At 53.3% G+C, this 22,722-nt stretch overlaps 1 protein-coding gene across 3 annotated transcripts in view; it reads right to left on the reverse strand.

Moving 5' to 3' along the window:
* The window catches only part of DSCAML1 (DS cell adhesion molecule like 1), a 369,108-nt gene that overhangs the window by 67,255 nt on the left and 279,131 nt on the right, over positions 1–22,722 (reverse strand). For all 3 annotated transcript variants that reach the window (XR_005199219.1, XM_017523379.1, XM_037736681.1), the window contains exons 9-11: positions 14,591–14,869; positions 13,979–14,098; positions 12,943–13,119 (exon numbers count right to left, since the gene is read on the reverse strand). Coding sequence is in view for 2 of the 3 variants with exons in the window: in XM_017523379.1 (XP_017378868.1) it covers positions 12,943–13,119; positions 13,979–14,098; positions 14,591–14,869 (576 nt within the window). In the remaining variant the exon portion in view is untranslated. The remainder of the gene's footprint in view (positions 1–12,942; positions 13,120–13,978; positions 14,099–14,590; positions 14,870–22,722) is intronic.

The raw sequence follows: 22,722 nt of genomic DNA on the forward strand, positions 1-22,722 counted from the left end.
AAGAGGTTAAACACTGAAGGAGGGTTGGGCTGGCAGGGCCAGGAGGCCAGTCCAGGGCAGGCTGGGGCTGGCGGCAGGAGCTGGGGAGAATGGTGAGTCAGGCCTTGCCTGTCTCTGTCTCCTGGCCTCTTTTCCTCTGGTGATTGGAGCTCAGCTGGTGTTTCTGACAAGTCCTCGAGTCACCAGGGAGTGAAGCTTCATTTATGAATACCCAAAGGAGAGGAGCAAGCAGTGTGTGCGGGAAGGGGGATGTGGAAGGACAGGATGAGAATGCCATGGGCTGTTGGGAGAGGCTGGTAAAATGCAGCAGAGGCATGGAATGTTGCTCTCCAAAAGAAACCCTGGGCACATCTTCACCCCATTCATGGGCATAACTATGATAATAATAATCACAGTGTGTTTTATTGAGAGCTTACTATGTGCCAGGTACTGTTCTGAGTTCTGTTACATGCATTAAATCATGGAATCCTCACACAACCCTATTTTTATTTCCACTTTACAGATGGGGAAACTGAGGCTGAGATAAGTAAGTTGCCCCAGGTCACATAGCTAGTAAGTTCCAGAGTCAGGACCTGGGCCAGGTCATTTGTGGTCTCATCCACGATGTGAATAAGAACGTGAATGTTGGCTGGGTGCGGTGGCTCATGCCTGTAATCCCAGCACTTTGGGAGGCCGAGGCAGGTGGATCACTTGAGCTCAGGTGTTCAAGACCAGCCATGGCCAACATGGTGAAACCCTGTCTCTACTAAAAATACAAAAATTAGCTGGGCATGGTGGCGTGTGCCTGTAATCCCAGCTACTTGGGAGGCTGTGGTGGGAGGGATGGCTTGCACCTAGGAGGCGGAGGCTGCAATGAGCTGAGATGGCGTCACTGCACTTTAGCCTGGGCAACAGAGTGAAACTCTGTCTCAAACAAACAAACAGACAAAAAAACAACAACAAAAACCCAAAACAACAAAAACAAAAAATCCCATGAATGTCAGAGAAGGCCAGTAGACACTGAAGTAGAATTAGGGGCCCAAGAATGGGGGTGTCAAGCCAAGCTTCTCTGAAAAGAAATGCATGTGAATTTGGGGGAAAGAAGATTGGTCTGGGAACCAGGCGACCAAGGGGTTAGGCTAGTCTGTGCTTCCAGGTGGGTGGTCTGGGGGGCGGGTCTCCAGGAGGTCCTCAGGCCTGGCTACACCTGAGAGTCACCTTGGGAACTTTTAAAAATATTATTACACAGATCCTACTCCGCCCCCCGCCTAGGCTCTGGCTTAGTTGTTCCATGGTGGGCCTGGGCACCTGCATTCCCCATCCTTACCCTGAGGTAATTCTCACGTGGTTTGGAGAACCCCAGCGCTGGATGAGCCCTCCTCTTCCTCTTATGACAGCAGCTGCCTCTGGCAGGACAACCTCAGAGTCAATAGGATTGGAAGAAGGTCAGCAAAGTTTGGCCATTCTTCATCATCCCTCAGGAAGGGACTTGACTTTTTTGGGAAGTACTTCTGAAAGTCTGACTGAAGTCTCTCCGGGACTCTCATAGAGCTTGTCGCTAAAAAGGATGCTTTGGGGACAATAAAATGCCTTCTCGGATGTCCTCTCCTTTGCCTTCTGGGAGAGGTTTTTCCAAGGGACAGCGGGTGCCCTGAAACCTCTCGAGGGCTCTGTGAAGCCACCTTGTCAGGGAGCAGGGAGCTCTTGTCCCTTTTGTTTCTGAAAGGATTACATGCACTCCTGAGAGGTGAGGGGGCCCCTCCTTTTCGGCAACCCACCCCACTCCCCTTCTCCTGGCAAAGCCTTGTGTCACTGCTCCTTGTTAACAAGCTCCGGACAAGAGCTACAGCGCTGTTTGGCGGTGTGAGATAAGCCGCCACAAAGGGGCATTGTTGGCGCGTGGGGTGGTCTGCGGGGTGCGTGGGAGCAGGCTTCACTCCGCCTCGATGGCAGCGGCATCTCCAGGCCTCCCTTGGGAAAGGCTGGGGTGGAGCGGGGAGGGGGTGCCTTCTGGTGCCTGCTTTGTTTTTCCCTTCTCAAAGAGCCAGGGCCCTGGCGTTGTTAATTTGATTGCACCCACTTCGGCTTCTTGTCTCCCCTGATTAGCCAAGCTCCACCTGAAGCATGAGATTAATTCAGATTGCATGGAAGCAATCAGCCTCAGTGCCGAGAGCCAGTGGGGAGGTGCCGGGGGAGCTGGGGCCCGTGGGACCCTGGCTGTCCACTGCTCCAGTACACAGGAAGCAGAACTGGCAGGAACCGTGTGCGTGCAAGGGATGGGGGCTGGGGTCACAGAGAATGGTTGGGGACGTGAACTGCAGAGCTGTTTCTGCTGCGCTGGGGGCCCAGTTGAGACCTTCAAACTCAACAGGCCTTACTTTATCCAGCTTTAAAATGGGGCTGGTCATCTCTTCTCTTGGCTGCTTGCTAAGGAGTAGAAACACAAGAGGGGGTGTTCTCAGATGAAGACAGGGACCTAGTTCTCCCGCTGCCTCTGGTCCTCTACTTTTTATTTATTTATTTTTTTGAGATAGGGTCTCACTTTGTCACCTAGGCTGGAGTGCAGTGGCACAATGATGGCTCACTGTAGCCTTAATCTCCCAGGCTCAAGTGATCCTCCTGCCTCAGCCTCCTCTGTAGCTGGGACTATAGGTGTGTACCGCCATGCCCGGTTTTTGTATTTTTTTTTTTTGTAGAGATAGGGTTACGCCAGGTTGGCCAGGCTAGTCTTGAACTTTTGGGCTTAAGCAATTCGCTGGCCTCAGTGTAGTGGGATTACAGGTATGAGCCACTGTGCCTGGCCTGGTCCTCTACTTTCCTGAGAATGTTGGAAAAATGATAGTAATAACAACCGCTAACATTTATTGAAAGCTTATTATGTGCACGCACCATGGCTAATGCTCTACACGAATTATTTCATTAACCCTCCCTTCTCCAAACAGCCCTAAGTCGTGGGTAGCATTTTTTGTTTCCATTTTAGACATGAGAGAAATGACTCTGAACATCAGAATCCTTTCAGAAACAGAAGGAGATGCCGTTTTTCTTGGATCGCTTGGAAGGTACTCCTGGGTCATTGCTATAAATATCCTAGAGCTGTAAGGGGCCTGAAGTAAATATTTTAGGCTTTGTGGGCTGTAGGTCTCCGTTGCAAGGACTCAGCTCTGCTGTTGTACCCGGAGGCAGCCACAGAAAACACAACATGAAGAATGGGTGTGGCTGGCTTCCAGTTACATAGGCCACTGGCTAGATCCGAGACCCAGTTTACTGGCCCCTGCCCTGAGATTCTGTGCACAGGAGATGTTGGGCTTTTAGACTTGACCTAGAGGCATTTTTCTGGCTAGGAGACTATTTTGCATTCAGACGGCGGCAGTTGTAGGATGCAGGGAAGGAGAGCACATCAGTTTCCAGATGCTGGAAAGCATGGAGTTATCAATAACAGATCACTGGCTGGGCATGGGATTGCTGTGGGTTGAATTGCGTCCCCAAAAGATATGTTAAAGTCCTCACCCCCAGTACCTGTGAACGGGATCTTACTTGGAAATAGATCTTTGCAGATGCAACCAAGATGTGAGTTAAGATGAGGTCACACTGGAATAAGGTGAGCCCTTAATCCAATATGACTGGTGTCCTCATAAAAAGAGAAGAGGCCCACACAGAGGGAAGAGGCTGAGAAGCCACAGGAAGAGAAGGCCACGTGGTCATGGAGGCAGAGATGGGAGTGATGTGTCTACAGTGCAAGGAACATCAAGGATGGCTGGGAACCTCCAGAAGAGGCAAAGAAACCTCCTTGCCTTTCAAGAGCACATGAGCCTGCTGACACCTTGATGCCAGCCTCCCAGCCTCCCAGAACTGTGAGAGAAAAGTTCCTGTTGTTTCAGGCTATGCAGTTTGTGATAGCAGCCACTGGAAACTAATACAGGGATCCAGTGCGTGATGAGAGGTTCTCAGTGCAGAGTGCCAGGGATGGGAGCCAAGCCTCTGCCCCACGGAGATGGGTCAGGGCGGGGGCTTCCTAGATGCTAGGTTGTGTGAGCTTCATTGCCTGCTCTATGGGGAATGCACCCCCTGTTATGCTCCCAGCCCCAAAGGCCCCAGCTGGTGGTAGGCATGCAGGTGCAGGAGTGTGCAAAGACCATGCCCACCTTGCTCCCGATATCCTCCCAGCACCTGGCTCAAGTTCTTTGCTGTGTGATGGAGGAACAGTGCCAGGGCTGGATGTGAGCAAACACAGACGGGAGAAGATCTTCCTTAGAATTGAATTCTGCCATGTCTCGAGTCTCTGTGGACTTGAGAGGCCCAGAGGGCTAGGCAGGGAGGGGCGGGCGGGGGCTCAGGCTTCTGGGCGAAGCTGCACTCAGCCCCGTCTCATTGCTTTCTGGCTCAGGACAGGACACCTGCCAGTCACACAAGTCATGAGTCACGTTAGCAGGGTGGGAGCCTTAGGCTCATCTGGTCTAGCACACAGCTCTAGGGAGGATCCTGGCAGAGTGTCAGCCAACGTCCAGCTGCTCAGGGCACCTCCCTGTCACCTTCACTTTGACACAGTCACAGTGAATATGCCACCCCTCCATTCCCATCTACTCCATTCCTATTGGTGGGGCCATCATCCTCATCTCTCAGCCTGGAGCCCTAGCCTCTCCCAGCTCCTCTGTCCCATTCATCAAGGCCTGGTATTTGTTCCTTCAGAATGATTCTTAGAGTTGCATTTTCTCTCCATTCCATGCTGAAGATCTTAATACCATTCCTGTCATCTAGGGCATCATGTCCAGACTTCAGAATGATGCTGCTCATTCCTCTAGTCTCCAGTAGCCACTCTGGTCAGGTGTGTGCCTCACTGCCTCCCTGGGCTTCCTGCCCCAGGGTCTTTGCTCATGCTCCTCCTTCTACCTGGATGCCTCCTGTCTTCCTTTGCCCTTCCAAACCCTACCTATTCTTCCAGGCTCAACTCAGCCGATCCCTCCAGGAAGCTCCACCTGACCACGTCTGTCCACCTCAGGTCATTCCTTCTCTAACCTCACATCACACTTCTAGTGCTGAACGTTTTAGCACATGATCTTGCCTTGTTTCCCGAAGGTCAGTTCCAGCTTCCTAACCAGGCTGTATGTTCCTGGAGGGCAGGGAGGGTGCTTCAATCTTGTCTTTTTCTCTGCCAGTCTTTGTCACCATGCTGGATACCTGGGGGTTACTTAGGAAGCACCTGCTTATTACTTGGCTGATCCAACAATTTATTCTGGCCCCACCATTCAGAGGGGCTTTGACTGTAATTAGGGGAGTGATTCTGGGCTCCCCGCTTAGGGCAGCGTCTGGAGGCACTGCTTAGCTTTGTGCCTGCTTGCATTTTCTTATCTATTAAATGGAGCCGCCCCATGATAACCTTGACTCTCTTTCATCTTGGGTGTTTGCTGGCGCCTTCACCTTGACTGACATATAGGATGCACACAATTTGTGATTCCTCTGGTCTGTCCTTTATGATACCTTGGAGCTCAGATCCATCTGGAAACTCTTCAGTGCTGTGGTCATAGGCACTGCAGGGATCAGAGTGAAGTGGTGGGGATGTGCTTTTTGCAGCCACTGGCTAAGGCCTCTAAAGAAGGAGGCAAGAGCCCAGGTGAGACCCTTAGGGACAAGCACTTTTAAATTGGAACCGGGCCGGGCGTGGTGGCTCACTCCTGTAATCCCAGCACTTTGGGAGGCCGAGGCAGACAGATCACAATGTCAGGAGATCAAGACCATCCTGGCCAACATGGTGAAACCCTGTCTCTATTAAAAATACAAAATTAGCCAGGCATGGTGGCGGGTGCCTGTAATCCCAGCTACCCAGGAGGCCGAAGCAGGAGAATCACTTGAACCCAGGAGGAGGAGTTTGCAGTGAGTGGAAATCGTGCCATAGCACTCTAGCCTGGATGACACAGTGAGACTCTGTCTCAAAAATCAATCAATCAATCAATCAATCAATCGGAACTGGAAGTTTATCCCTCCTATCCTTTTAATAAAACCTCCCTGCTTCTCAGGGGACCAGGGCAAGGATGGAGATTGTTCCACATGGAGACTGCTCTTTTCTACCTTGAAACTTTTGTACAAACATCTGCTCTGGGGCTAGGTTTGGGGTGTGATGTGATTGCTCCAATGACACTGTTGGCATTGGGAGGTCAGTAAGGTCTCCTACATTTCGTTGGTTCAGGCTTCTCTTCATCCTTCCTATAACTCCCCAAAGCACAAAAGGCTGCAGCTTCCGAATGCTAGGGCCTGGAAGTGGCGACACATGCCCTGAGTCTCCACTGGCACAACAGTACACAACCCACTTGCTGAGCTCTGTTCATGCATTAGTGGGTGAGGGAAAGGGAGAGGAGGGTGGTGACCCCTCTGAACAGAGGAGCAAACTGAGTCCCTAGGAGAAGAAGTGATGGGCCCCAATTTACCCAGGGCATAGTGAGGAACACTGGGACATGAACCAGGGTCAGGACTTTTCTGTCCCCTAAATGAACCACTTGCTTTGGCCTCCCTGGGCTCTGCAGATGATGGGGAGAGCCTGCAGTTGGCTCAGGGCTACAGACCTCCTGGCAAGGACTCCCTGCTCCTCTGAGAAGGGGGGCTGTGGTGGAAGCCTGGTCTGGTGAGAGGACTTGTCCAGCCTCTCTCCTCGCCTCTGTTTGATGAAGCAGGAGTCAAAATGTTGCTCCTTATTCTGTGAAGTCTCAAAATCAATGAGGCCAAAGAGCCAGTGGATGATCATCGCCATGGAAGTCATCACAATGGCTCATTCTCTCTTCCTTCCCTCTCCCTCCCTTCCTCCAGCTGCTGTGGATGGAGATGGGGGCAGGCACTGGGCCCCAGGTCTCCAGAGCAGACTCCCTGGCTTGGCATGGGCCAGGGTGGGGCCCTTTCTGCTGCCTGGAGGCTGAGCAGGTGAGGCCAACTATGATCATTACCTGGCTAGGGAGAGCAGGTGATGGGTCCCAAATCCCACAGCCGTGGCAGGGCCAAGCCCCAGGACCAGGCCAGCGTAACTTGGTCCCTAGGCCTCAGCCCTTGAGTGCTGCCCCTCATCTTCCCCCTGCTGCTTGCAGATCCAGCAGAGTCTATCCCATCCACCCCTTGCCCAATCGGGGGTCTCATAGGGCAGAGGGGGTGGCCTGTAGGCCCACATGGGATTGGACCAGACCTGTGGGCTGGAGGTCAGTCAGCGGGTCAGTCTCCAGGACAGACTCCAGAGTGGGCAGAGGCCTGTGCTGAGCTGGGTGCCGGGAGTGAGAGTTCCCACCCAGGGAGGGGAAGACCAGCCCCAATGCCCAAGGAGCTTCAGTCTGCGACGAGACAGGACCCACAACCAGGGGACACACAGGAATATCTTGGGCTGGCCGTTTGCCCTCTCTGGGGCCTCAGTTTGTCATCTGTGCTGAGAGGGGCCTTGTGAGTATAGTGTGTGCACACCCAATCCGTGTGCCGGGCTCCAATTACGCCCTGCCAACAGCTGTTCCTCACTTCTAGGGTCAGGGTGGTGGGAGGCCCATCCGCGGGAGGACAGTCTGTGGAGGAGGCCTCCGGAGGTCCTGGAAGCAGGCGGGCGGCGTGCGAGCAGGGAATTCCTTAGGTACCTGGACTGTGGTCTAGAAAGGGTTTTGTGGGCTCTGAGCAGCCATTTTTTGGGGCCAGTAGACTCCTTGCCCTATGGAAGGGGGGCCCCAGTCCCCGAGGTCTAAGGGAGGTGCTCTGACAAGAAGGAGTTTTCTTTGGGCAAATTTGAAAAGAGGACCATCTTGAATCGCCAGACGCACTTTTCCCAAGTTTTGCATTCTCACCTCAGTCCCCATGGCTAACCATGGCAGGCGAGCCGGTCCACGGAAGCCCGAGGGCTTCTGCTGCTAAGCCTGCCCCTTCATTTCTCCAGTTCCCACGAGAGTTGGGCCCCAAGCTCCCCGCTCCTGATGTTGTGGCCACGCAGCTGGATGTGTGCTCGCTGAGGGTACTTGGACCTCATTTTAATTGGTCTGACATTTTGCTAAACAAATAAATCAAAACTCAAACCAAACAAAGAGCCCTTATGGGTTTAATTGGCCATGGGCTTTGTTGGGACCCAATCACTGGTGCCTTCACAGAGTGGAGGAGAGTCTGGGAGGTGTAAAAAGACCTGTCTAATAAAGTCACGTGCTGGACAAGGGGATGCCTGAGCCCCGGGAGGGCACTGTCATGCGATGGCTGCCTCAAAGCACAGCCAGCCTCCCTCAGCCTGGGACTAGGCAGCTTGGCTTTGTACCTGTCTCTGGTTGAAGAACTCTCTTTGAAGATGCTTTATTTTTTTCCCCACATATCAGCTGAAGGGGGAATTACCTCCTCCTCCTTTTGGTCATTATCTCTCTCTCTCTCTCTTTTTTAAATACATTTTAAAAGGGAGATAAAAGGCAGCTCTGTGGATGTGGCATTTTCTTCTGTTAATTACATTTATTTTCAACCAATTTCTGGGAGGTGGCCTGGTACCTTGAAAAGATTACCCATGCTGCTAGAGTCACAGCTAGTCTGCACTGGAAGGAAACGGGGGTCGTCTAGTGACTAGATCTTAGTTCAGGTCTCTCACTGTATGGATGAGGAAACAGGCCCAGAGAAAGGAAGGGACAGCTCAAGGATGTAGAAGCAGTGGGTCTGAGCCAGAACTGGCATCCAGCCTTTTCACTGTGTCTGTGTTCCTTCTACCAAACCATCAGCCCATATAAGCAAATTCTGGCCCCAGCTGGGACTATACTTAACCCAGTGGCCTTGATCTAATCTCTAACGTTGTCTGAGAAGGAGCTATCGCCTACCAACCTCACAAGCAAGGTATGGGAACAGCTTTGTAAACTGCAAAGTGCTGTATATGCAGGCGGCAATGCTGGGCTGTATGCTCAGGCACTCAAGAGTTTAATGCATGCTGAGACTCAGGGAGGAGCGGGGACCACTTAGGCCTGTTGGTTGCCATCAAAGATGTCCAAGGACTTGGAAAACCACTTTCCTGCTCTAATAAACCCTTAGCTCCCTGGGATCCTGAAAATAGTCATATATAGCAGTTCTCCAAGAACTAGCTCGGGAATTTCGATCCCCAACCAGACCCTCAGACTCCTGGAACTCTGGTTTGGAGCTTAGTATCAAGTACGTAGAAAGAAAACATTTAGCTTCCAAAGGCCATAGCATCTCTCATTTCATTCCCCCCGTCACCCTCTGCCAGACACCCTGAGTTCCCTCCTCACCACAGGACATTCATAGGCCTTTCTGCCTCCACACTGTGCTGATTCTGTATCCCCGAAAGGGCATGACCTCCATTCCTACTGGTCCTTGTCCAAATCCTTCTCATCCTTCGAGCCCTAATTAGAGACTATTGCTTTTGTGAAGCTTTTCTTGACACCTGTTTCTTCACCTCCAGAGTTAAAATTGATGACTCTATCTCAGATTCTTTCTGTATCACCTTGTTCCTAGCTTTTTAGGACATTTAAAATTTTGTGTATCATAGTTGTTTTGGGTATCTGTCTATTTCATCTTCAAGATTCTGAATTTCCTGAGAATGGTAGCTCTTACTCATCACCAGGTTTCTAGCACCTAAAACTAATGACTGCTAATTATCGAATGTATATTTTGTGCCAAAAACTGTATTAATTGCTGTGCATGGTCTCATTTAGACCTTATCAATGCACAAAGTCCTACACAGTAATTCCAAACTTACAGGGGAGGACATTGGGGCTTACAGAGATTGTTGTCCTGGACCTCACTATGCAGTGGTAGAGCTGGGCTTTGAACCCAGGGATGTCTGGTTCTAAAGTCCATGCTTTAATCACCGCATTTTATTGACCTATTTAGTGAGTGCTCAGGGAGCACCATTAAGTGAGTGCTGGGTTATCACTGGAAGCTGCAGGGATTAATGGTATAGACACCCCCCAATAGAAGCCAACCACAAATGCCCAGTCTGACACTTAGAGGCTTTCTCTTCTGTTATATTCCCTTTGATAGATTTATTTTCTTTCTTCTGCTCAGGCAAAGTGGGGATTAAGGTCAGTTTGCTCTCTGAGAGTTCATAAAAGTGTGAGGTCTAGAAAGGTAAAGTTATTTTGGGTCAAAACATTCCCGAGTGTGTCAGGGGCATTGAGGCAAACCTTGAAATTGCTTTGCAAATGGTAGATGTTCGTGTGGCTGGCTCTGCAAGTGGGCCATGGTGTGGGCGTTTGAGATGGACTGAGGGATGATGAGGAATGGTTTCCCCTGGTGAGGCCATGGGTGACCCGGTCCTGAAGGTCCCACCTACCTGTGCCCTTTAAATGGAAATCAGAATGGGGGACTGGGAGAACCACTGACAAGTTGAGGAAAAGTGAAAGAGGGAAAGAAAAGGGCAGGCAAGGGTCCAGGGCAGTGGCTGGGGCAGGTTACCTGGAACAGGCACCTGTCTGGCAGCGGCAGGAGGCAGAACAAATGTTCCCAAGAAGGCCAGGCACACCATGGGCTACCCAGTGCCCACTTCCACCCCTCAACTGTGTTGCATTGTTGCAGGAGTGTCCTCTGGCAGCCAGATACAGTGCAGAATCACGCAGGCTGCTACACAAAGACAGTCAGCCCTCCAACCTCAGACGGAGGCCCTGCCCCTGCCGGCCTCCATTGGAGGCTGCTGCCCTCCAATGTCCTTGGCCCTGCCTCTTCCCCTCCTGCTGAGTTCTGGGTGGCGTGAGGGCCTCTAGGATGGCTGGGGCAGGTCACTAGGGAGAGTGGGGCCAGAATGGGCGTTTGTGACAGGAAGGGGGCCAGGAACGGAGGGTGTGTGAGATGGAGTGTGTACGTGGTAAGGCTGGAGAGCAGCCCATCTGAAGGCCACTCGGGAGCCATGAGTGGGTGTTGGGAGGTGCTGCAGGTGATTGGAGGTCCCCTGAGCAGGATGATGTGACCCTGAAGTATGGAGAGACAGCAGCTGTAGGAAAGGTGTGTCGCCAGCCCTACCAGGTGAGAAGCGAAGAAACATGCCAAGGCCTGCAGATGAGGACAGGGGGAGGAAAGGAAGGAGGAATCCAGGTCCAGGTTCTGCCCAGGAGTGACTGGCATGGTAAGAAACTCCCGCCATTCCCTTGGGAAGACAGGGCTCCAGAGGGAAACGCCAGTGTGTGTGTGGTGCGTGAGGTTTTGTGCAGCATGTGTCCAGGAGGTGGCCCTGGATTTAGCAAATATGCCCTTTCTGAACCCCTCGGAACTCTTTGCAGCTGCTGCTGGGTTGCGAAGTGAGGGTAGCATAGAAAAAGTGCAGGCCCGCCAGGGGAAGTGGTTTGCTCCGGGGCCCAGGGCATCAGCAACAGCCTGAGGCATGCAGGGTCTCTTTGAGCACAGCCCAGCTCCTGACCGCTGCATCCTGCGGCACCTGTGACCCCTGCATCTCCATGGAGCTACCACGTGCCACAGAGCCAGCAGCTCAGTGGAATTCCCCAACTTAAAGGAAAAGGCAAACAACAACAGCAAAAAAAGCACGGACGAGTTTGGGAGATGAGGGTTGCGGAGGTGCCTGCCCTTCCCCCGCCTTGCGCAGCCAGAATTAGCCAAGCTCTCCCAGGCTGAGGGATGTAGATTGATTGCCTGGTTTTATTAAGGACAAAGTGCTTTTTGATAGTGTGAGGGAAGCTGCTCCCCAGGGCGGGGATTCCGGCTCAGAGCTCCCTGAGCATCGATCGCTGGGGCTTCCCTGTCTTGTGCTGAGCTGAACTCGGGCTTTGGCAAGCGATAAAGAAGCTATGATTCTTAAAGGCGGGAACTCTGGGGGGAGGCTGGGTGGACCACACACCGGGCTATGCCGTCAGCAGCCTTTCCCACCTGTACCCGGGAGGGACTGCCACTACAAATAACAAGGCTGGCCAGGCCATGAAATCTTTGCCTGCCACTTACTATCCCGGTTGCTTCACCTGCACCATCTGACTGCCTCTTGACATGAAATGTACCAGGTAGGGCCTTATTACGACCCGCGCCCCCCCCACCCCCCCATAGTGTAGATCAGGAAAATAAAGTAGCACGAGGCCAAGTATGCTCATCAAGGTCCCGTCATTAAGTCCTGGCCCCCAGATCCATACTTGGCCAGGTCAGATACTAACACTCAGGCCCTTACAGCCATGTCTCGACATAGGGCTAGATGGATGTGGCCCTTCTGGTGTGATTCCCAGGGACCCATTATACAGGCCCCTGTGGTGTAAAGGGAGAGGCCCAGAGAGTAGGGATGTTTGTATGGGAATTAAGAAAATCCTGGGATAGCAGATAAGCAATGTGCTTCTAAGGCTGTTGAGGCTGGCTCTGGGTGGGGGGATTTAGAAGCCCTGGGTGCAGTACCCAGTTGTAATGAGCTGCATTGCTCCATGGGTATTTCTGAAACATCTTCCTCTTTCCATGATCAGTTCTGGCATGACTCACCACAATTTCGTGAGATTGGTGGGCTGGGAAGGGAACCCTCACACAGGTGAGGGGACTGGAGCACAGAGAGGGGAAGCGACCTTGACTCACCCAAGGTCACTCAGCTCACCAGGCTGATCTGTAATTGGAGGCCAGGTTTTCTGACCATAGGCCGCCCTTCTACCTTTTGTATATGGTATTTTCCTTTCTAAGCTGCAAACGGGTTGTACACAAGCAGGTGTATATGAAGGGGCAAAAATAAATTGTTTGATAGGATTATTCAGATTGAATTGCCAATCTACAGACCAAAGTAAATGAGATGCCACATGACATTGCAGCAGAGCAAATGATGGGCTTATTGTGATCAGGGTGGGGTGAGTTGGGCCCTTTCAGGGTGAGGCCTCTGTTTTGGATGACAGTGCTTTTGAATGCCGCGTCTGAGGGTCCCAAGCCCACCTCTGACTAGGAAGCCTTCCTGCCTCCCCTTCATAGATGAAACCATGGAAAACAAGTGGGTAGGCAGGAAGAGTGCAGAGCCGGGCTTGGCTGTGATTAGGGGGTGCTGGGGGGCCGTGCGGGGGCAGGACTCACTCTTGACTGTGAGGAACATGGACTTGCTGATGTCGGTGCCTACGCCGTTGCTGGCCTGGCAGAGGTAGTAGCCGATGTCCTCTTCTAGGACGTGGCGGATCAGCAGCGAGCTGTTGGGCAGGATCTGGATGCGGCCAGTGAGGGGCACAGGGTGGTACTGCTGGGGGTTCCCGCTCCCTGGAAGAAGGCAGCTGTTAGGAGGGCTGAGTTGGCACCGGGCATAGGCTGAGTGCTCCAGGAATGGCCCTGATGCCTTGTTCTTGCCGATCTAGGGCAATTTTGTAGCAGAGCTGCACCATCCCCAAAGTGCTGAGGCCACACAGCTCCTGGTGGGCAACAGGAAAGACCACCCTCAACCCCCAGAGGCCTGGCCTTGCCCCAGCTCTGAAGCAGGGAGACAGGGTTGGGAGCCTTAGCTCAATGCCCACTTTGACACTGGCATGGAGCTTCTTTGGGGTGAATTCCTTGGAGAGGAAGAAAGAGCTGTCTTTGGGCCAGTTGGTTGCAGGTAGAGAGAAGACTGAGCCGTTCAGTGGCAGTTGCCTGGTCTTAGGCAACCAGGCTGGGGAAAGAGGCTGGCATCCTCCAAGGGGGCCTTGTGGGCACCCCCTGCCCCTCCATTCCCCAGTGTCAGTCACGAACGCAGTCTAGGATTGGGCCTTGATCAGAAAACAAAGGCATCCTTGGGATGAAATTGGGCTCGAAGAAGGACCCTGACCCTGGAAAAGGTTGACAGGTGAGAAGCAGGGGGCTTCAAGGAGTTCCGGGGCTGGAGGTGGGAGGGGAGTGGTTGTGTCTGGGAGGACAAGAGGAAATATGGAGTCAGCATGATGGATGTTCCTACTCCACAGACCCCCAGGGGTGGCTGAGGATGACTTCAGGTCAGGTGTGGCCTGGGGTCCACTGAGGTGCAGATCCGAGGACTCCCACCCGGGGGTAGGAGTTGCATGCAGGGAACAGGTTCAAATCCCGTCACAGCATCCTCCCTTTCCTGTCCCTGCCCTTCTTGGAGATTCTGGCTGGGCCAGGGGCTTACCCTTGGCGTGCTTCCACATGACCTTGGGCGGGGGGTAGCCGTCCACCGAGCAGTTGAGCACACCAGCTTTGCCATAGATGCCATCCTGGTTGTTGGGTTGCACCACAAATCGAGGGGGCACTGTGGAAAGATTGAAGGGAGGGAAACAGACCATTTCAGTCTCTGCTGGGTCTCCTAGGGCTTGGAGCACCTTCCATCTGAGGGCAGCCCTTTCTGAGCTGTGATAAAGTTGGAAGCAGGCAGCTTCTGAAACCCAAGGTGCTGAGAGCTTTGGTCGAGCACTGGGTTGGGAGTTGGGAGTTCCGAGTTCCAATCCTGCCCTTGCCACTGACTAACTGAGCAAGCGTCTTTCTGCTCAGGGTTTTGGTGTCCTGCCCTGGAAAATAAGAGGTTTGGGCTCCAGCAAGGTCCTTCAAAATCATCTTTGAAAGCCCCAAATATGCCCGCACAAGAGACAAGAGATCATTTTTTTTTTTCAAGATCCTCTTGAAGGGCCCTACTGGCGCCAACCTTCCACGAGCCTGTGATTTGAACTGGAAACCTAGAGGGACTGTAGTAGCAGCAGGCAGAGCCGGCTCCTCCCTCCCCCGAGGCTGGCCTGTCCCTGCTCACCTCGCACGATGAGCTGGCGCTCCCTGCTCACGGTGGCCGCCGCGTTGCTGGCGATGCACGTGTAGTTGCCGTTGTGCTTGAGGGAGACGCTGGAGATCTGCAGGGAGCTCATGAATTCCTTGCTCTCGATGGTCACGCCCGAGCCTGAGATGATCACCTGTCCATCCTTCCTCCAGGTGATGCGGATGGGCATGTCCCCCGAGGACACCACACAGGGAATGTAGAGCAGCTGGCCGATGGAGGCGGGTGGGAACTCGAAGGGCTGGATCAGGGGGGGCACTGGGAAGGCAAGGGGGTGCTGCCGTCGGACCCTCGCCTGGTCAGCACCACCTCACCTGCCTTACCTGGGCCTCTGGGTTGGGTCTTAGACAGAGTTCCCCTGGGGCACTAGGGCCTTGTTCTCCTATACAGGCGGGGTCTCCTAATAGTGCCTGGCTCCTGTCCCTCTTCCCGCCCAGGTCGGGACCCACTGTCTCTTATCAGGGCCTTGGCTGGCCTGCATTAACTCTGACTTTCCTATGTGTCCTGGAATTTGATTCATGCCTGCTGACCTCTGCTCACCTTTCCCTCCAGCTTCCCTGCTGCTCCTTGGCAACCCTGTACCCACATTCTCATCCCAGTGATGCATCCCACAGCTCTCTGAGGGCCTGGGATAGAGGTGGGGTGCCCGGTGGCAACAGAGGAAGGGCTGTGCTGGGACTGTCCCCCACGCATGTCCTACGGCTGCCCATCCGAAACCACAGTGCTGCACTCTGGGTTCTCCCACAGGGCCCTTAGCCACTTCGCCCCACTCCATTAGCATCGAGCGTAGGACAGTCACGTGGAAGCTCACATCACTCTGCAGTTGCTTTATACACACGATCTCACTGGATCCTCCTTCCAATAAAGTCCCCATTTTACAGATTAGAAAACTCAGGTTCAGAGCAGAGAAGAAATAGCCCTAGGTTGCCCTGCTCATAAGATATGACCATGGAATTTGAAACCTGGTCTGCTCTCCAAGTCCAAGTCTCGTTAACATGTGGCTCGCTTGCTTCTCCCAGAAAGCCCCAAATATGCCCAGACAAGAGACAAGAGATCACTTTTTTTTTTTTTTAAGACAGGGTCTTGCTCTGTCAGCCAGGCTGGAGTACAATGGCCTGAACATGGCTGACTGCAGCCTCAACCTCCTGGGCTTCAGTGATCCTCCTGTCTCAGCCTCCCAAGTAGCTGGGACTACAGGTGCACACTACTGTGCCTGGCTAATTAAAAAAATTTTTCAAATAAGAGACAGGTCTCATTATGCCTGCCAGGCTGGTCTCAAACTCCTGGTCTCAAGTGATCCTCCCACCTCAACATCCCAAAGTGCTGGGTTTACAGGCAGGAGCCACCACACCTGGTCCAGAGATCTTTTTGTCTTGTAGGTGAGCTCCCTTGGGTAGCAGGAAAAAGCAGAGAGGAAGCCCTGTCCTCTGCAGGGCAGCCTCCGGGCAGAGCACCATCCACCCAGCCTTCCCCCCGCTAGAAATGCAGCCTGCAGCCCCCCACCAACACTGCCTACATCTCAGCCCCTGGGGGGCCTGTCTGGAGCCTGAGTTGCTGTGAGATGGATCCTCCTTTTTCGGCTCTGGCTAGAGCATCAGCCATTATCTTTATGATAACTCAATTAGGCTGCAGCGACTTCCCCAGCAAGTGGGGGAGAAGAGAGTGAAGGAGATAGACAATTAGCTTAACAAGGATGAGCACCCAATAGATGAGATCTCCTTCCTGCAGTTGAATAATTAAATTACAAGGCCGTGCACAGTCCTCTGGCCTTCTCCCAGGCACCAGCCCCACCCCTCCCTGGAAGCCTGCTACTCTCCACCCTGGGCCCATCCAGAGTGGCCACAGTGGGGGATGGGCTCTGGGGGGAAGGACGAATGGCATCAGATGCATGGCCCTCAGCCCTCAGGGCACCCCTGCACTTTCAGGGCTCAGAAGGGAGCTACCTGCAGGGAGCAGCCAGGTATGGACATAGGAAAATTCAGGCAGCCCTTTGCATCCTGGAAGACTTCTTGATCAGGAGCTCTAGGTCCAGAGAAGTGACATTTCGGAGGGATGTGGCCTCTATGACCTTCAGTAGGGCCCTCAGCTGATCTTTCCTATGTCATCTTCTACCCCTTGCTCGCTCCAGCCTGGGCTCCTCCAGCATGCGGTGAATGCCTCAGCCCCATGCCTCAGCCTGCCTGGGCGAGCGCCGCTGGGCATGTGTCCTTCTATTCCCCACCACATGGGCTCCTCATCCACCAACTGGCTTTGATCCACCTTATTCCAGATCCCCCTTGAACCTAAATCCCAGCCAGCTTTTCTGGGGTTCTGGTCATGGCCTGGACCACCTCACCCCAGTCTCTGAGTGCCTCTTTTTCCGGGGGTGGGACTCTGCCCCCTGTATTCTGAGTGGTATATTGGGCCTTGGACATCTTCAGATGGATTTCTCAGGAGCCCTGACTCTAGCAATGGCCCAGTGCCCATTCCTGAGATCTCCTGTTGGGCCTTTGCTGACCCCCTCCTTGTGTGTGTGTGTGCCTAGGACTGATCTAGGCCTCCCGGCCCCCTTGGGCTTTCTGATGGATTGTAGTGGAGACCCAGAGGTGCTGCCCAGCTTGTTTCCTTAGACCTAGAAGAACCAATGCTGGCCTAGTCCTCCTGCCAACAAAGACCTCCTGGGAAACTCCCCCATATCCTTTCAAATCTTGCTCAAATGCCACCTCTTCCGTGAAGCCCACCTTCCTTCCACACAGCCCTGCAGCCTTTGGTTCACACCTGGATTAGGGCAGGTTTCGCACGGTCATCAGGATAACTGCATTGCCCCCTCCCTGGGGGTCTTATATACTAGGACTTATTCACCTGGCGAACTGTAGGTAGCTGATGAATGCTTGTTGGGTGAGGAAATGAATGAACGTATGTCTGAATATCATTTCCTTGGGTGACCTCAGAAGTTCACCTGTGAGGGGGGCAGGGGGTAGAGCAAGCAAAGGATGGGGGCTCAGCCAGAATGAGAGGGGGCTCTGTGCTGTTCCTTGAGATGCTTTGGGATTCTGGAGGCTTGGTCCCTTGGTCCTTCCTAGGGGCCAGGCCCTTGCTGTCAAAGCACCAAACCAGCTGCTGTGAACACGCTTGAACATGAGCGAGGGTACAGTGGAGGCAAGGATGAGGGGCTGGAGAACAGGATGTGTGGGCAAAGCAAGTAGGTGGAAGGTTCTGCAGAGCGGGGAGAAAGCTAAGGGGCTTGGAGGGCCAAGCCGAGACACAGAGGGACAGAATATCACATTTCCATCGAGGACAGAGCCAGTGGATAGGGACAGTGAAATCAGGTGGGAAGGTTCAGGCAAGGAGAAGACTATCTCTCTCAGTAAGGAGGAATTTAGATAATGGAGCAAGTTACTAAGGCAGGTTAATTCATTAATTAACTAATTCATCTAGTATTTATGAAATACTGCTCTGTGAAGGCATTATGCTCTGTGTGGGCTGGGGAAAGTAGAAACATGCTTCCGCTACAGACAGAGCCTCGCAGAGCTTCCCATTTACCAGGGAAGGCAAGATACTTCCCCAAAGATGACTGGACAAGGACCGCCTGGATATGCAGACGCTGAGCTTGAGCAGAGGGCAATGTCATTCGGGGGGATGGATGGAGGAGGTGGAATTCGAACTGAGAGTTAAAGGACACACATGCTTTCAAACAATGTATGGGGTGAGGGAGAGGGCAAAGACTGAGCCAAGGGGTAGAGGCCAACTAGGAGCTGTCGTTCCTTCTGGTCTTCTGAATAACATTGACAGCTCTGAGAGGCCGCTGAAGAAGAAAGTAGCCAACATCCATCCTGGGGAGTTAGACGTGCAGCTGGGCTGGCCCTGTGCTCCCAGAGGGCCGTTTGGAGGCAGATGACCAGATGACCTCCCAGAGGCCCAAGGCAGGCTCCTCACTTCCCTCTACTCCTGCTTCTCGGGCATGGGCAGGTAGATACATGGCTGGTGCTCCAGGCCAGCCACTCACATCTGGTCAGTACACACGCTGGGCAGCCTGGGGGGAGAAGAAACCCAGGGATCCTGGCACTTCCACCAGCCTATTCAGTCCTAGGAGTGCTGTGAGTGGGGTCTCCAAAGCAGAGTGTGTGGATTCCTCCATATGTGTACATGGCCAGTGTCCAATGGGGATGCCTTCTGACCGTGAGTCAGTGGCACCCTTTCCAGTGCTCAGGAATAGTAGCTGGTTGTGTGCGTGGCCATTCCCTCCTCTGGGAAAGCCATTCTCCTGGAGCAGGGTCTAACCACCTGCACCCTGGTGATGACCTGGGCCCTCTTTACTGTGGAGTCCAGCCTATAGACCTGCCCCTGAATCCCAGCATGTCCCTAGCAGGCAGCTGGATGCAGGGGGCATGAATGCTTCACAACATGGGGATTTCTCTCCAGAAGCCCTGCTCTGGCCACAGTCATCTTTAGCAAGGTGCTGCAATGGCGAAGAAGCAGAGGCCCAAGTGGCTGAGAAGACACAGTGGTCGAGGCAGGCTCTTCATTGTCCAGTCACCGTAAAGGTTTTATGGCCACTTGTTTGGGAGTGCCACACGGAGGAAGGCGTGCTGACCACCAGCCCAGCTCATAAACATTTTATTGTGTCTCTCATCATCTCTCTTTGAGATGGAGCCTTTTATTTACTGCACCTGCTAGCAGAGTGCGTGCCGTGGGAAGTCAGAGCTTCTCTGCCCTTGCAGCATGGAGACGGGGCACTAGCCAAGTCTGGACCCCAAAATACCCGGTTCCAGACCATGCTACCCATTCAAGTGACTGTGGGCAAGGCACCTCCTTGTCACTGTCCAGTCTCTGCGCCTGAACCTCAGTTTTCTCATCCGCAAAATGGAGCAGTTGGACCAACTAATCTCTAAAGCCAGATACTGATTTTCTAGTTAAAACAAGTCCCGTATTTTAGGAATAATGACGACTGACTTAAGTTTTTTACATGACCCTCTCTTCTCAGGAAGCCCTTCCCAGATCGCCTTATTTGAAATTGCAAACTCCCCTCTCCTTGGCACTCTCAGCCCCTCTCCTTTTTACAGGAGACATCTCTGGGGTATTTGCCATAGGTTCCCTTTCCTAACTAAAATGTAAACTCCCTGATGGCAGGGATGTTTGTCTATTTTGAGCATAGCTGTATTCGTAGAACTTAACACAGCGCCTGGAATCTAGCGGAGGCACAGTAGATATCACCGAATGAATGACATCCGCTGTCATTATCCTCATCACGAGCCTTGTCTGTCCCACAGGTGATTGCTTGCTCTTCTGTCCCTGGCTCCCTTGGCTGAGGAAATGAAGTTGTTGGGAGCGGCTTCCTTGGTGCTCCTCCCCGAAATGCAAGGAGGCCGTCTCCTCCTAGGGAGCCTGTTGTGCCCCCTTCCTGTGGATTCCAGTGAGATTCCTTCCAAACCTTCACCTGCACCAGTAGCAGGCACTTGGCCAGGTGGCTGACTCTCCCTTAAGCTTATGATCGTAGAACCCCCAACCCACTCACTAGGGTGGGAGAGGGTCTCTGGCAGACGCTCCCAGGCATACAGCAGAGGCTGGATGGAGCAGTGCGGAAGCTCAGCATAGAGCGGCTAGGGAAAAATGAGGGAGGGAGGGAGCATGGGCATTTGGGAGAGAGGGTGTTTGTGAGTGTGTGTGAGTCTGTCCCTCTTCCACTGGCCCTCCACGGGAACTTGGCACCACCTGCCTGTCCTGGTCCTGCTGAGCTGGGCAGAAAGCACCTCATGCCCTTGTTTTGGCTCCAGAAGCCCTCGGAGACTCAGATGGGGGAATGGAGATGTTTCTTCACAGAGCCAAGGCACAGGGACCCCAGTTGCAGCCCTGCCTTCCTAGTTAATTAAACGTTCAGTCTGCATGCCCAGAGATGCTTTTATGCTACATTATTTTTCAGCTACATGGGGCCCTAAAGTCACCAAATCTAGGTTTGATCTGTGTGCTTTCCTCTTAGCATCCTGCCAAGGATCTCTCCGATGACCAGAGACAAACACCGCCTCCCCCGCAGCCTGGCTCTCCACTGCCAGCCAGGCTACATAGGCCAAGGCACACACATCCTCAAAGCATCCCCCAACCTCTTTCCTCTCTGCTCCTCCCACCTTGCTGGGCCACAGCAGGCTCTCTTGGGCAATATTTCATATGGTCCCACCTGCAGCCAGCCACCTTTTGTGGCTCAGGAACGCTGCCTTAGGGAGGGCACCGATGGACAAAACGCTTGTGTATTGTGTAACTGCTGGCATGCATGTATATGTGTGTGTGCTCAAGTGTGAACGGGAAAATGTGTTAATTTGCTGCATGTGCATGCAATAGGTACCAGGGTGCACCTGCACGAGTGCTCGCACACAGGCCTCTGCACACACGTGTTGGGTATGTGCTGCTGTTCTCAGCTTAGTGTTTGGAAAATTCATTAGAAGACAAGCAGTCCTGGAAGGAATGGAGTCAGCAGTTGTTTTTCCAGCTCACAGCACAGCATGGTTCGGCCCCACCCTGCCCACTGACCCTTGACCCCACAGAGGGCTGGGGTGGGAGACTTCCAATTTTATCTCAGGCTTCCAGTGCTCCATTCCCCCGTCCCTGCCCCGCCACTCGCCCTTTTCTACTTTCTAGCTCTGCTCTGAAACTTGGGTGGGATGCACTTCCTAGTCGGGCAGCAGTGGGGCCTGAGGAGCTGCCCCCAGACCCATCCCCTTCTTCCCCTGCAAGTCAGGGCCCCTGCCATGCCCACGGGCACCTCCTCCACCCCCCTCCTCGGGTAGTTCTTGGAACAGCGCATCCGCTAATCAAGCAGCGTGATCATAATCAGCTCTGATGGTTCTTCTGCAAAAGTGCATTCTAATGAGGTGGGAGAGGGAGTCGGGGAAAGGATGGGGATGAGGAGGGCCGAGCTTTTGGAGTGGTGGGGGCAGGGGGTCCCAGAGCCCCTCACACCAATGCTGCTTCTTAGTCTAGAGAGAAAACAGGTGACTACACCAGTCTCAGGGCTGGATTTCTGGGATTTTTTAGACCCTGAGGATGGGGAAGGGGGAAGGTGTGCATGCAAGCCTGCGTACACACACACACACACACACACACACACACACACGTGGGCACACACGCACACACGTGCACGCGAAGACACACACATGCACAGGCACACATGTACACACATACACATATGCCTGCTTTATGCACAGCTTATGCTGGGTGCTGGAGGTTCACACGTAGCCAAGGCATGGGCTCTGTCCTCTAGGATCACACGCACACACACACACACACACACACACCCCCCTTCCCACCCCTTCCCTTCCTCTCTCTGGGCTGCAGAGACACTGTCGCTCAGCACCATCACAACAGGCCCAGCGAGTCGCTGAAACGGAATGCATCAGATTCAATTCATTAGGACTGATCGCTCCCTGAATGGGGCTGAATAATTGATGAGCAGAAGCAGCTTTCAGGATGTTCCGAGTCCTCTGAGGCCCACGGCAGCCCTGTTATTATTTTATTTTTAAGCCAACAAACCCGACCAAATGCTCACCAGTGAGGGCGGGCGAAGGGAGTGGAGCAAAGGTTAGATGTTTTAATATGTGATGTTTACACTGTAAACTCTTGGTCCACTGCTTGTAAGGAAAATGGATATAGGCTGCCTGGCCGGTGATGTTGTGTGAAGGAGGCAGGCTGCGCTGTATCCACAGCCACCAAGCTGATTTGTCCCAGATGCCAGGGGCAGGGACGTGTCCTGGGGGTTGTGAGGTCCCTGGTGGCATGGCAAGGCCCCTGGGCTGGGCAGAGAGAGTGGCCAGGATTCCCTTCCACATGGCTCGGTTGCAACAGCAGGGAAATGGGGGTTTGGCTGTGAGGGTCTCCTCTCTCCTCCCATGCCTCAGATGGCCACAATGAAGTTTCCTAGTAAGTCCTCAAAATAGACTATAAGAATCCACTTTCTGTAATCCCAGCACTTTGGGAGGCCGAGGCGGGTGGATCACGAGGTCAAGGGATCGAGACCATCCTGGTCAACACGGTGAAACCCTGTCTCTACTAAAAATACAAAAAATTAGCTGGGCATGGTGGCGTGTGCCTGTAATCCCAGCTACTCAGGAGGCTGAGGCAGGAGAATTGCCTGAACCCAGGAG

Source organism: Cebus imitator, unplaced genomic scaffold (assembly GCF_001604975.1).
Source record: "Cebus imitator isolate Cc_AM_T3 unplaced genomic scaffold, Cebus_imitator-1.0 Scaffold28, whole genome shotgun sequence".
NCBI lineage: Eukaryota > Metazoa > Chordata > Mammalia > Primates > Cebidae > Cebus > Cebus imitator.